We start from the raw sequence: 13,489 nt of genomic DNA on the forward strand, positions 1-13,489 counted from the left end.
GCCTCCTTACAACTTTCAGAAATAACCACATCTAAAACAAAGACTCATTCCCCAACCAAAAATTTATCACAAAACTGACATAAAGCATTAATTTAGGGCTCAGCAAATCATGTGTTTTGGCCCTGAGTGAGTTTGCTCTCTTTCCCCTTTTGACAAGAAAAGGAAGATGTTAAGAGTTAAGTTTGACCTAGATATATATGCTTATAAGTTTGGATGAGTGGTTTGGGGTTTTTTTTTTTCAGCTCAGCCACAGAGCTGAAAAAGACAATCATGCACAGCTTAGCCCAGGGCAGGCCCCAGCAATGAGGCTGTTGCATAGCAAACCCTGCAAAATGCAGGCATGAGCTAGGAGCTAGAAACACACAGTAACCTCAGGTTTCCAAAAGGTTTCTGTACGGGCTCTGTCAAGCTGAGCTTTTTCAGACTTTACATTGTACCCTACTGTTTTCCTGGTTGCTTTGTGCAGTCTGCTGACTCTGGAGGGGTATCAGCCTGAATCTTCCTCTAGGATACTTTGGGTTCTGTCATCTTTTCCTTCCTCTCACTTCCAGCCATCCTCTTCCTCTGAAGGGTATTTTGTCTCCTTTTTGATGAACTGTTCTCATAGTTTCTGCCTGTGAAACAGACTCCTTGAGCTTGCAAGATGGCTGTAGGACAGGGAAAAGAGTGCACTGGAACAAGAGCTTGTTGCCTCATGGCAGTAGGTGGGTGCTCAGCACTCCCTAGGCAGGAGATCCATGGGTGGGTGAGAGCAGCCCACAGCCCCTGGGTAATGGAGCAGCTCATAGGCACTGACCTCTCTCCAGGCAGAGGTGTTTCTTCTTCACCAACCTGGGCCTTTCAGGCAGCTAGTACTGAGAGGACACAGGCAAGATTTCCAGGGAGGACAGTAAGGTCACCTGCCAGACAAGAGGGAGCAAAGCATCATTTACAGGGGGAAGGGCTCCCTCTTCACCCCTGTGGCAGAGAAGTTGAAGACCACGCTCAGAAGGAGGCAGGGGCAGAAGTCTCAGGCATTTCAGCTCTGGGCAGAACTCCTAACCTCCAGCCGCTTCCCTTCTGTTACTGAGAGATACTAGAAAAGGATTTGGGCAAACAAGAACCAGAGAAGCACATTTTTAGTTTAAAAACTGCTAAGGTAGAGTAGTAAGGGTATTTATTAAGGTGTTATGCATGGAGGCTGAGAGAAATGGTAATTTCCACTATAATAAAAACAGCATATCTAGGGTGCTGGCCTAGTCAGAAAGGTTGAAGCACAGAAGTTGAGGACATTCCAGGATGTGATAAAGGAGTAAAAGACAACCTACAGGATAAAGGTTAAATCCAAACCAGATGCTTGGTTCTATAGTTTTTATTTTAAAAACGGGAAACAACCACATTAATAAGCATATAAAACCCATCCGAAATATTCACAATGCTGTTACAGAAAAAGAAAACAACAACGAGATACCATGTGAGAAAGACCTACACATTTCGGTCCAAGCCAACAGACATCTCTGATGCAAAGTATGGAATGCTCTTACGCACAGCTGTAGGGGGAATTTCCTAACATATAGGTGCCCATAGAGAAATATTACATCTGCAAGTGCCGGAGGGCCAAGGGGCAGGCACAGAAATGTGTAACTGAGCCAAAATATTAAAGTTGGAAAATAAATCATATATAGTATTTCTGAAAATACATTATTTGGCATGGAAGCCTGATAGAAAGCTAGGGAAAACTGGATGTAGTAGGACTGCATTGTGCAAAGCTGGAGTATTTCAAGTGAAGTCACAGGAAGTATTTCACAGCAGCAGATTTTACTAACCTTTGCAACTGTTTCTCATTAGGGAAGGTAGAAGAAATGTCATCACTAGTTACTCTAAGTACCAGATACATGCCCCCAGAACATACACCTCTGAGAACTTCTGACCTGCTCTAAAGCAGTATGTTGTCAAGAAAGCTTGAGCTATCCACACTGACAAATTTGCTGTCATTCCAACTTTTCCAAGCCTTTCTTCTTTTTACCCACCTTGGAATCCGAGGGCCTGCCTCTCCTCTAGGCTCTCCAGTGATGAACTCTAGCATGAGTTTACAGGTAGACCCAAGTTTGATTGAGTCCAAAAACACTGAAGATCTTAAAGACAGATTTTAGACTGGACCTACCTCTATGCTACCTTTAGACAGCTTGTGCGGATCTGGACAAACACAGGCCTGGAGTCTCTCAACAGGGTCAGCGAAGCAAAGCCCCCACCCCTTAATTGCAAGGATACCATACGTGCTACTTTTTTGCCTTCCTGAACTGAACTGTGCTAGCTTGGCAGCAAGGGTAGACGCATACATACTCCTGATTGACAAGCGGGGAGACCAATATTTACTGATGTACAATTGCTGTCTGCCATATCTTTAACGGCGGCACTATTACAGAGCTGTACACATCCACACAGCATGCTGCACACTGGTGAGCAACACAACATCATGCAGATCTTTCAGAGAGGACACACAGGGCAAAGACATCTGGCCTCCAACCAACCAGTGGACTGAGCACTACAGGCCTTTCACACTGCTAAGCCAGCAAGCTCCAGTAGCTCTGGTCTCTACTCCTGCATCTCTACCTTTATGAGCTTACAATGCCATAACCAACCATGCCTGTGTCCAGAAGGGTCATGCTACATGCCTCTGTTTAATATTTATAAGAACAGTTTCTAAGAAAATACAGCTTTGGAAAATAATTTTTATCCTTGCACACCCTTAAGTAACAATTGCAAATTTTAGACTTTCTGACCTCAGAGAAGCCAAAAAGTAGAAGAGAAGGCAGGAGAAGTTACCTTCTGGTTTGCAATCACCACACTCAATCATCCCATACAATACTTAACCATGACTGAAAATACAAACCAACAACACCCATTTGCTGAATACCACCTTCCAATCAACACTTGGGAACAATACTTAAAATTGCCACCCAAAAAATCCCCAAATAACAGAGATTTTGGTGGACAAACATACTTCTCACTAGTACACAATTCTTTGAATTTCTTTCCAGAGGGCACAAATAACTTAAAGGTGATGTGCATAATTGGCTCTGTTGTACATACCATCCAAAATGCCCAATCTCCTGCTTAATACCACATTTCTTCTTTACAGTCTTATTGCACCTCAAGTCTACAGCATCTTTTGTTAGAATAGCTATTTCTCTTAAACAACTTCAATTTCATTATCTGTACATTTTTGTACACCATTAAAAAAATAAATATTTACAAAGTGACATACAAATAAATAAACTCAAGTAAAATTATGCTTTCAGTCTGTCTATACAAAAAAATAAAAGAGCAGGAAAAAATATGCATGTAACTTGGTCCCCTTTTTCCTGAGGCTGAAAAAAAGTGTACACTGGATGGGAAAAAGCAAGGAGATGGCTTTTTGGTAGGCTTGTTAAATTCCAGTGTAACACTGCACACACACACACAGACTCGACTCAAAGGGCCGGGGACTTGTTTAGTGGGTCACTTCAACTCACTACAAAAATAGTAATTAGATTCAAATGTGTAATGGTCACTGTGTGCATAAGTATGTTAACCCCAAATAACAATTACAGGTGAGAAAAGCAAAAAATATTGCCAGCTCTTCTCTGTTCTCCTGATGTTTGTGACAGGGAAGATGAGACTATTTTTGCAAATGCCAGGTGCCTTCCAGTACTTGAAAATGGCATCACCCATATCAGATTTGCTTAACGCTGGTAAGCCTGGCAGAATGGTTGAGTATGTGGGTGCAAAGAAGAAAATAGCAGCAATTGAGGGGGGGGAAAAAATGTCCCAGTTCTCATGGTTTTCTTTGCTCATTCCTTTAATGACTCTTTAATCAGGTAAGAGTCGAAGAAGGGGTGTGTCACGAATGTTAGACAACTTCTTTGTCAGGTTGCATGCTGTTCAGCTCCACCATGGGGTTCTTCTCTACAGGTGATGTGGGGCTGGCTTCTGCTCGTCCTTCAAAGCCCCTGGAGATGTCTTCAAAAGTCCTGCCTTTGGTCTCTGGCACTTTGAAGAACGTGAAGACAAAGAAGATGACCAGGAAAACAAGGAATATGAGAAAGACATAGGAGCCACACAGTTTCTGCAGGGAGGAGAAAAAAAAGCAAGAGGTTTTAATTTGACAAGCTCATAAACCCAAATGCAAGGTAATTTTCAGTTGACAGGTCAAAATTCTAACACCTTTCTCCAACAATGCCCTTACTGACTTTCTCAACACAGCATTTTGAGACAAAATCAGGTTGCTGTGGGCTTCTGAAATGCTTTAATATTCCTAGAGATGACCAAAATTGGGGCTTTTAAATGGAAAGCCTTGATGTGCTAATTAAGATGGCTCTTTCAACTATCTGGAAGCTACAAGCACTTCAGACAGCAAAATATAAGCTGAGCCACAATACTTTTAACCTTCAGTAACAATCAGAACACAGAATCAGGGACCTCTGGGAGGCTGGCCAGCCCTCTGCTCAAAGCAGGGACAACTTCAAGGAGAGATCAGTTTGTGAAGGGTCATATAGTCATGTTTTGAAGTCTCAAAGATAGAGACACCCATTTCTATATTGAAGCACTCCCACAGTACCCTGCAAACTTGGTCCTTACCTCTGCATATGGGAACAGCATTCCAACCAAGAAATTTGAGGTCCAATTGGAACAGCCAGCCACTGCCATGGCTGCCGGCCGTGGGCCCTGGCTGAAAAGTTCTGCCACAATGAACCATGGAATAGGGCCGGGGCCAATCTCAAAAAGCGCCACAAAGCCAAAAGTGGCAACAATGCTGATGTATCTGATCCACTCCACAACATCCTGCAAGGAAAACAAAACATGATCAGCTGCAATTTGAGGCAAACATGGCACAGCACAAATGCTATCTCCAGTGTCACAACTTTCTCAGCTGCACTGTAAACACTGTGACACAGTTTTCGCGGTTTGGAAGCTGCACTCAGCTCTAGCCCCAGCTGTAAATGCCTGCAGGGCAGAATTGCAGGACAAGGCACATGCATAGTATTATAGGTCCCGTGCTGGGGTCAGCCTCGACAAGATGACTCACCTTCAGAGCTAAAGCAACTGTCATAAGAACAGCACACACAGCCATGCCACCCAAACCAACTAAATGGAGGGTCCTGCGTCCGGCACGCTCTACCAGGAACAGCTGGAAAATGGCAGGAGGAGGGAAAAAAACATCAGTGACTTTGGCAGCAAGAGCAGAAGAGACTCCCTCGCTCAGTGTGCCCTGCACCCCTTATCTGCCTGTAGTCCTCAGTGCCAGTGGTGATCTCAGCGCAGGTCACCAGGCTGCTCTATTCTTGGCTCAAGTTTTTCCTTGCTGGTTCTCGTTACTGCCTTCTCATCATTATTTTCCCTCATGCACTACTTTTCACTCTCCCTTTCTTCTGAAAGGATTAGAATAACTCTTTCTGCCCTTCTCTCATCCCATAATGCTTTTATTAACACATTCTTTCATCAGACACTCCCTCTCTCGATGCTTTGCCACAGCCTGGCTACTTGTCTTCAGCGAAACCTCTCAAAAACACTCAGACAGCCAAGTTACTTCTCACCATAAGGCCCTGATCCACTTACCGACACAACAGTGAAGACGGTGTTTACCACACCAGCTCCAATAGTGGCATACACAGGCTGTGTGATACCAGCTCTTTCAAAAATCCCTGTAGAATAATAGAATACCTGGGAAACAAAAATTAAAACACCGTCATGATTTCAGTGTTTGAGAGCATGTCCCTCATTCTCTGACTAATGGCTTGCAGGCCCAACAGAGAGGTTTTAAGAAGCACTCAACAGTATAAAATAAAACAGCATCCTTCCAGTCAAGGTTCATTCATTTGGTGCAAGGCTGCAGTGTCGTGCCACAGTGGGGTGGGAAGGTGGGGGAAGTAAAAGCAAATATAATCTCCACCTTCCATTTTAGCAATCTCTGCAATATCACAAAACAGCGACAGCCAGACAAGGCACAAAGAGGTTTTTGGAAGCACAGTTCTCAACGTTAGTGGCAAGTGCAAGTGTAAGCAGAGATAAGGGAGGCCCAGCAGTTGGGACAGGAAGATAACTCACAGCATTGATGCCTGAGAGCTGTTGGGAAAGCTGCAGCATGATGGCAATGATAATGGCTTGACGGTAGTTTGGGGAACGGAAGAGCTCTGGCACAGTTGCTTTCTTTTCCTGGGACATTTTAGCACTCTCCTCTTTCATCTCCAGGATGTCTTGAGACACATCTTGTGTACCACGAAGTTTCTGGAGAACTGGAGGGAGGAATCCAGAAAAAATGCCAGGTATAATATACTCATAGCCAGTAGGTCCCCCCCAACCCAGCCCTGATATTTCAGGGAGGCACACTGGGAAGACTGGACCATCTGCCAGGTGGCATTCAGGTCTGCTGCGTGGGAAAGACCAAGCCTCCACATGCAGCCTTGCTCATCTTTTCAACCCAGAGGTTGGAGTGCTGCGATCAGCATAGAAACAGGCCCAGGTTCTGCTCCCGTTTCTTGATCTCCAAACCTACATTTCATCCCTAATCCTATTCACATGCTTGTCAGAACTGTCTCCAGCTCTCCGCATTAAGAGAGGGAAACACCCTCCAAGCTCCTTGTTACATGTCAGCATATTTCCTGCCTTCCAGGAGGAGCTGAAAGAGTGAGCTGCAGCAGCTGGCCCTGCTACATCCCACCAGGCCAGTTGCCACTTCTCACATCTTAATCCCACCTGGAGTCTGTTAGGATGCCAGGTTTCTCACAGTTCCTGGCACTGGTGCAATCTAAGGATGGGAGGGTAGGTCTGGTGCCCTCCAGGAGTCACACCCTGATCCACCCACAGGCTCCAGAGTCAGCCCTGACCTCCCACTCAAGTTCAGTACAAGCTGTGAGCCAGAATGCAGCCCTGCCCTTTCAGAGATAAGTTCTTACCTGCTTGTGCTTTCTCTTCCTCCATCTTGTTGATCAATAGGAAACGGGGGCTCTCGGGGCAGAAAAGAAGAGCCACGCACTGCAGGATCGCTGGGAGGACTGTGAAGCCCAAAAGCAGCGGCCAAAGTGTTTCAGTCCCCATGATTCCCTCCAGGCCAAAGATCTAGAAATAGAATAATTTAGAAATAGAAAGAGTGATTTAAATACTCCAATATCCCACACCTGTGGGTATGACAGGACCATACCACACCTGATGGCAAGTGCAGACTAGCTCACCCTCCCCCAGCCCTCCTTCCCACCCTGAGGGCAGGATCAGGTTGTGTCAAGCTTACCTGGGCCACCAGGATGCCCACAACAATGCCCAGCTGGTTGAGGGTGCCAAAGGCTCCACGGACGCTGGTGGGCGAGACCTCACTGATGTACATGGGCACAAAACCAGTGCAGAGACCACAGAAAAGACCAATAATGAAGCGGCCAATAATCAGCATCTCCACTGACTTTGCCATCTTAGAGAAGCCCATGAGAGTGCCACCAGCAAAGGCCAAGATGTTCACCAGTAGCATGGAGTTCCTCCTGTCAGGACAAAGATGTCAAGACTGAGCTTAAACTGGCAATACAGTGGGAAAAATCACTGGGAGAGGGATATACTTGTCCACGACCCCCATCTCAGAGTAATACCATTCAGCTCCTGCCTTAACCTGCAAACCTTTCTTTCTTTTTGCAGCCCGCACATTCTTGCTTCCTTCTCCTCCCTTCCTCTCACCCGTGTCCTCTTCCTCCCAACATCCACTGTAGAAAGGAAAAATTTCCTAATGGCTTGGATTCCTCTTCCCAACTTACCTGCCAAATCTGTTGACAAACAAGCTGACTGAGAAGGAGCCGATCATCCCTCCTACTGAGAAGATGGCCACAGAAAGGGACCAGAGAGAGGTGAGGAGCTCTGGGGAGACAGCCTCCCCAGTCCGTTCTGACAGGGTTCTGTTGAAGAACCTCTGGATGATCTGCAAGAGAATCCAGGTGGGGACAGAGTTACAATCCAGCGGGAGGCATTCTGCACTGAAAAGTGGGGAGATTACTTCTGAGGTCTGCCTTCTGTTTTCATAGAGTCAAGAAGCAAGGATAGACCATAAAAATTCAGTAAGCAGCAACAAGTCATACAAGGGGAAGATGAGGGTGCAGAAAGAGGAACTTTCAAGAAGTTCAGTAGATGGGTAGCAGTATGATAAGGGATAGATTGCTCCACTGAATGTTGGGGGGGTGGGACAGTGCTTATTAAGGAAAACAGGCTTATCTTCTGAATGTTCCTGGATGATGTGAGTCACTAGTGGTGCTTGGGAGGGGGTGTGAGACAGTTGGGAGTGAGAGAGGGCTCAATAAAACATGACCAGAGAATGCAAGGGAATATTTGTGGCAATACCAGAATTCTGGTAGCAGGGACAAACTTTGAGATGGAAACGGTATAAGAGACACAGAAAGTTTCACTGAGGTAAGCCTGAAAAACTGCGTTATGTAAAACAATCCTTTGCTGCCCGTGGGGATGCGACAGGGCTGTATTGCTGATTTCCAAGGCATCCTCTTTGATAACAAGGACAATTCTGCAAGGGCTGAGGGGGACATGGCCTCAGTGTCTGCCCCAGCAGATGGCAGCAGGACACTAGCTAGGGAGAACCACACACCCCCCCCCCCCACCCCGCCTCCCACCACCAGCAATGTGACATCTATTCCCGGAGACAGGGTGGATGTGGTATTGGTGACTCAGTCCCCCGAGAGAGAGAGAGAGAGAGAGAGAGAGAGAGGAACCATCTTATAGTTAGAAAAAAAAAAACCCACACCAAACCACCACATTTCTCACGTTCATCTCTTCTTGCTTAGGCGACAGTCATATGTTTTGTTCAGAGCACCCCAGTCACAACCCTTTTACAAGCACTCAATCTACACTTAACAAGGAATGAATAAACAAATAAAATAAAAAAACCTGAGATAAACTAAACTGGAGCAACTGTAATCCCTATCAACCCTCAACTCTTTTCTGTACGCTGCTCTCTACATTCCTTCTGCCGTGGCTGGTTTATTCTGACTCAAAACTCAAGTGGGTCACATTCCTCCACACACCAAATATAGACCTACCAGGACATGGCAGATGTAGCCCTCCTGCCCCCCCTGCACTCCTAATTGCTCTCTCCCCTCCCCAAAACTTTGCCCTTTCTGTTCATTGTTGTAGTCGAGAGGGGGTTTTCAACATCTTCTTGACTTCATAAACCAGAACCAAGTTTTTAGCTGCTTGTGAGACAGGTCCTCTCCTTTCTACACCATTTTCCCATCAGCCTCTCACTCATACGATCTCCCCAACTCTTTCTCTCTCACCTTCTCAGGAGCATTGATGACACCAGTGTTGTACCCAAACTGAAGAGATCCAATGGCAGCAATGGAAACAGCATAGATAAGGGGTGCTGTGATTTTCTGTGGGGAAATAGAAAAAGCAACTATTCAGTTAATTTTTTAGTCATGCTTTCTACACAAGTTTCTCTTTGGCATAAACAGCAGCTGAAGCTCATAGGTGCCATGTGCAAGTACCCCAAGGACAGGGGATGAGCTTTTATCCAGCAAGGGTGGGTACCAGTAACAGAGACCCTGGAAAGGGAGATGTAGTTGCAGAATAGGAAAAAGTTCTGTGATTAGGAGGGTCTACCAGGACCTTGTCTTTATTATCTCCTGACCTTCATCATCAAATATTCTCAGCTCAATAGTAATGAATACACTGGCTGCATTAGTGGCTGTTATTTTGGGTTGATCTGCTTTACATAAAAGCTTTTGCTGATCTCTGGCATGTCATGAAACAAGGGTCTAATTCTTCCCCGTGCCAACTGACAAGTTCCCATAAACTGAGTCTCAGATCTGCTTACTGGCAGTCACTCCTAACAGTTAAAACATGCACTCTTCAGCAACAGGCCCACTTTTCCCAGGCTAGAGCTTCCCAACCCTGCCCCAGGGCACCTGGCAGGGCTGTCTGCCTCACAGAGGTGCCATCAGTGCTGCCAACCTTCCCGTTTATTTTTCCTTGAAGCTGTGGCAATACTTGGTATTTTAAATTAAGCATAGTCCCTGGAATTTGAGTGTCTGTGAATCTATTAAAACAAAATAACAAACTGCTGAGCCCTCCAAGGCATAGAGGAAGCTGGAAGGTCCAACCTCAGAAGTTCCACAGACTGAGAAACTTAAGTGACAGTGAAAAGCATCAGACATTTTCTTAATTTTTAAAGCTTGTGGCATTTAAGCCAGCTCTGTATTAGGGAGGCGTGGGGGAGCAGGTGACTCAGGAGTTGGCAGTTAGACTGCCAGTGCTTGAGTTGGCACAATTTGGAAAGATCATGTTTCTGTCTCAGGCGGGATTGAAAGATTTTCCAAAAATATTAACAGTCCCTTTTCCAAGGCTTTCAAATTATTGTCCTAAGGCTGGCTGAGGAGAGAAAAGTACTCCGTGGGGCCTACTGTCACAGCTCTTCCAGTCTCTCACTTTTCAGTTCAACTCCAGGAGAAGCAGCTCCCAAGGCTTCCCAAAATTTTTGCCAATAACCTTCCGTCAGTGCTCATGACAACTTTACCAATCTTCCAAGCCAAGTATGTAGGTGCTTCTGGCCTGCACAATCCTCACAGCGCTATCAGTTAGGCCCCAGTAAACATCAACTGGGGAAATTACTCTCAGGCACGGTTTCCCCCACCTACATCATGCAAGTGTCTCAGCCTGAGCTTTCTTCCTGATGAGGTTAGTGATGGAGACAAAGGGGACAAGGTCCTTTTCTTCCAGGGGGCAGGTGACTCCCAAGGTAGCATTCACACCTGAACACACCCTAAGCAGTCTAGACCTTCTCCCTGCCACTCTGTGACCACTCCCCTGATCTCTGTCGCAACAAAATTTGTCACAGAACCACAAGGACACAGCTCTTTCAAAGCACCTGGATGCCTGTAAAATGGCATTAAGACATCTGAGCACTTACAGGACTCCAGGACAAGTCATCCCTAGTTAGTAGATATGGAAAAGCTGGGGACAAAACCCAGTTCTCCACATTTTCAACACGGTGACTCAACACAAGAGCATCTCTCCCCCCAGGGCTCTGCTTTGTCATGGTGTGCAGCGGTCACAGCTGGCCTTTTTCTTCTGGGTGCACAGAGACCCTAGGGTACCTGCTTGGTTGGTAACCCCTTACCTACATGCTACATACATGAGCTATAACGAGCTTAGTTCTTCTACCCCCTTTCATACCCCCTCCTCCTGGCTGCTGCCAGCTATTCATCTCCTACCACCTAGACATCACATGGCCTGACCCATCCCCTCCAGTGAGCCAGACCGTGATCTAATGTATGGATCACTTGTTACTGCTGGAAGGGCCTCACTTCCCAAAAGGCCACCAGGGAGCTCAGAAATAGTGCAACTACACCCACCCTACCCAAAGGCTCAAGGCTGAGGTCTATACACCACCAAGGAATTCAAACCACCACCCCTCCCTCCAACCACAGGCATCAGCAGCGTCCATTAGCCAGGAGATGCTTCTCTCCTTCACGGACTGGAACCTCAGAGCCGTACAACTCGTTCAACCCAGCCAAGGCGGCCCCCAGCCCCCTCCGAGCGACCTTGACCAGATGCTTTCCTCTGCCTCATCTCCCACCAACATGGCGGGGAGGGCCCCGGGCTTTCCCCGATTCGGCTCTTCTCGTGTAACCGTGACCCCCTGGCACCCTGCAGCGGGTTCGGTGGGTATTTGCTCCTCTCTCCTCCCAACACACGCAGTCATTAGCTCACTCCACCGGCGCACGCCTCACTCGTAGCTGCGGATGAATTACGATGCCGACAAACGCTCGGGCCCCTGCTCTCCGGCGGAGAGATGGGCTTTGCTTTCTTCTTGAAATTTTAAATTATAAGCAATACCCATCAAAAGAAAATCATTTAAGAGTAATCCCCCTTTTAGCACCACGAACCCTGGGACAAACGAGTGCTGCCCTGCCAGCAAAATAAGACTCGTGATCAATAAAAATACCAATAGCATCATGTGGATCATCAGGCCACACGCACGAAAACAAATCCATCCTGCGACCCGCGACACCCCCCCCAAACACCGCGCTGCCCCCCCGTGTCGTGTGTGTGTGTGTCCCCCGCCGCAGACGGGGATTTTCCCACTAACGGACCGCGGCGCCGGCCGGCCGGCACCACCACCGCATCCATCTTCCCTCCGACCGAAGCGCACCCGATGACGAGGCGGCGATAAATCCCGACAACCCGCCAAGTCGCGACATTTCCCCCCCGCCACGAGGACCCGAGCGGCGGCTGCCGGCCGGTAAAAACCTCGCACCGGCCGCAGCAACACGGAGGGGGGGTGAGGAATAAACCCGCGGCCTCTCTCTGTACCTTTTTGTCATCCATCCTGCTCGGTAAACGGCGAAGGACTGACCGGCGGCCAACAGCTCCCGGCGAACGGCCCCGGGCCAACGGCTGCCGCGCCCGCACCTAACGGAACCCGCGAGGAGGAGGCGGCGGCCCCGCCCACACGCACCGACCGCGCGAGCCCCACGCAAACCCACACCCCTCCCCGCCGCGGCCCAAGCCTTTATAGCCTCTGGGAGGGGAGGGGCCGGGGAGGAGCTCCCCCGCATCCCGTAATTACCAAAAAAAAAAACCAACCCACCACCCCGACAAACCGAAACCCCACCAGTCCTCTGAGCTCACACCACTCTCTGACTTAGGAGTGACATCAGCGGCTTCCGCCAGCGTGCGTGCCGGGCCGCCGGGCCGCCATGGTGCGCCGGGCCGCGGCGGGCAGGGCCCGGGCGAGGGCAGCCCCGGCCCGGCTCCGGACAGAAAAGCCCCAAGCCCGCAAGGAGAAGTTTTGCCCCACTTCTGAGGCCCCGCAGATGTTAGTTCAGGGTTCGATGAGCGGTGGTTTGTGTGAGAGGAGCTGCGCGACGTAAAGCGGTTTGTAATCTGTGGTTAAAACGGCAAGGCCGGCAGTGACGGACACAAGTTGTCCATCCTGCAGGTCAAACAGTTGCCGAACTTCTAGGAGAGGAATGAAGCTCAGGCAAAACCGCTGTCAAACAAAGTCTCCACCGAATGCAGAATCTGCCAAGTTTTGGCTCCAGAAATCAGCAACAGCTCAGAGCTGGAACTGGAGGCAAGGGCGGGGTGGGGTGGGGTGGGGGGGTGGACTGGGGTGCGCGGTTTTTACGCAGTTTTTCCCTTATTAGGAAAATTACCAACGTTCACTTTTATCACCAAATTCTGGAGAACTAGAACGATCATATTTTAACTTGTTTCTTTGGCGTGGTCACAAACATGCATTTCGTCACATCTGGAGCACAAGTTAACTGGAAATTAACAGATCGAATGGGGTGGACACTTTCCCTCACTCCCTTCATGCGTATTTCTGTGTTGTTAAAATAGAAAAAGAGTTGTGTAGAAGGGCAAGGGAAGCCTGCAGAGTCCCCCTTTTTAGACTACGTGATAAAAGCTCGTCCGCACTCTCACAAAGGAGCACAGAGAGACAATGGCAGGAGGAGGAGGACCGCAAATAACACCCTGGCCC

The 13,489-nt window shown here is 48.0% G+C and overlaps 1 protein-coding gene across 1 annotated transcript; it reads right to left on the reverse strand.

Moving 5' to 3' along the window:
- Positions 1-1,335: 1,335 nt before the first annotated feature.
- Positions 1,336-12,482, reverse strand: LOC141958891 (solute carrier family 2, facilitated glucose transporter member 3). Its single transcript, XM_074901882.1, has 10 exons — positions 12,316-12,482; positions 9,279-9,374; positions 7,755-7,915; positions 7,247-7,487; positions 6,915-7,077; positions 6,067-6,254; positions 5,578-5,682; positions 5,048-5,149; positions 4,600-4,803; positions 1,336-4,087 (listed from the first exon to the last, which is right to left on the reverse strand). The coding sequence occupies exons 1-10, from the start codon at positions 12,328-12,330 to the stop codon at positions 3,872-3,874; spliced, it is 1,491 nt and encodes a 496-aa protein (XP_074757983.1). The 5' UTR covers positions 12,331-12,482; the 3' UTR covers positions 1,336-3,871.
- Between the last annotated feature and the right edge of the window lie 1,007 nt (positions 12,483-13,489).

This window comes from Athene noctua, chromosome 3 (assembly GCF_965140245.1).
Source record: "Athene noctua chromosome 3, bAthNoc1.hap1.1, whole genome shotgun sequence".
Taxonomy (NCBI): domain Eukaryota; kingdom Metazoa; phylum Chordata; class Aves; order Strigiformes; family Strigidae; genus Athene; species Athene noctua.

Excerpts from the sequence above, each read along its gene's own strand:
- LOC141958891 (XM_074901882.1), bottom strand. Across the intron at positions 7,916-9,278 it reads TCATCAATGCTCCTGAGAAG|ATCATCCAGAGGTTCTTCAA; the intron begins GTGAGAGAGAAA and ends ATTCTCTTGCAG. Across the intron at positions 6,255-6,914 it reads GGAAGAGAAAGCACAAGCAG|TTCTCCAGAAACTTCGTGGT; the intron begins GTAAGAACTTAT and ends TCCTCCCTCCAG.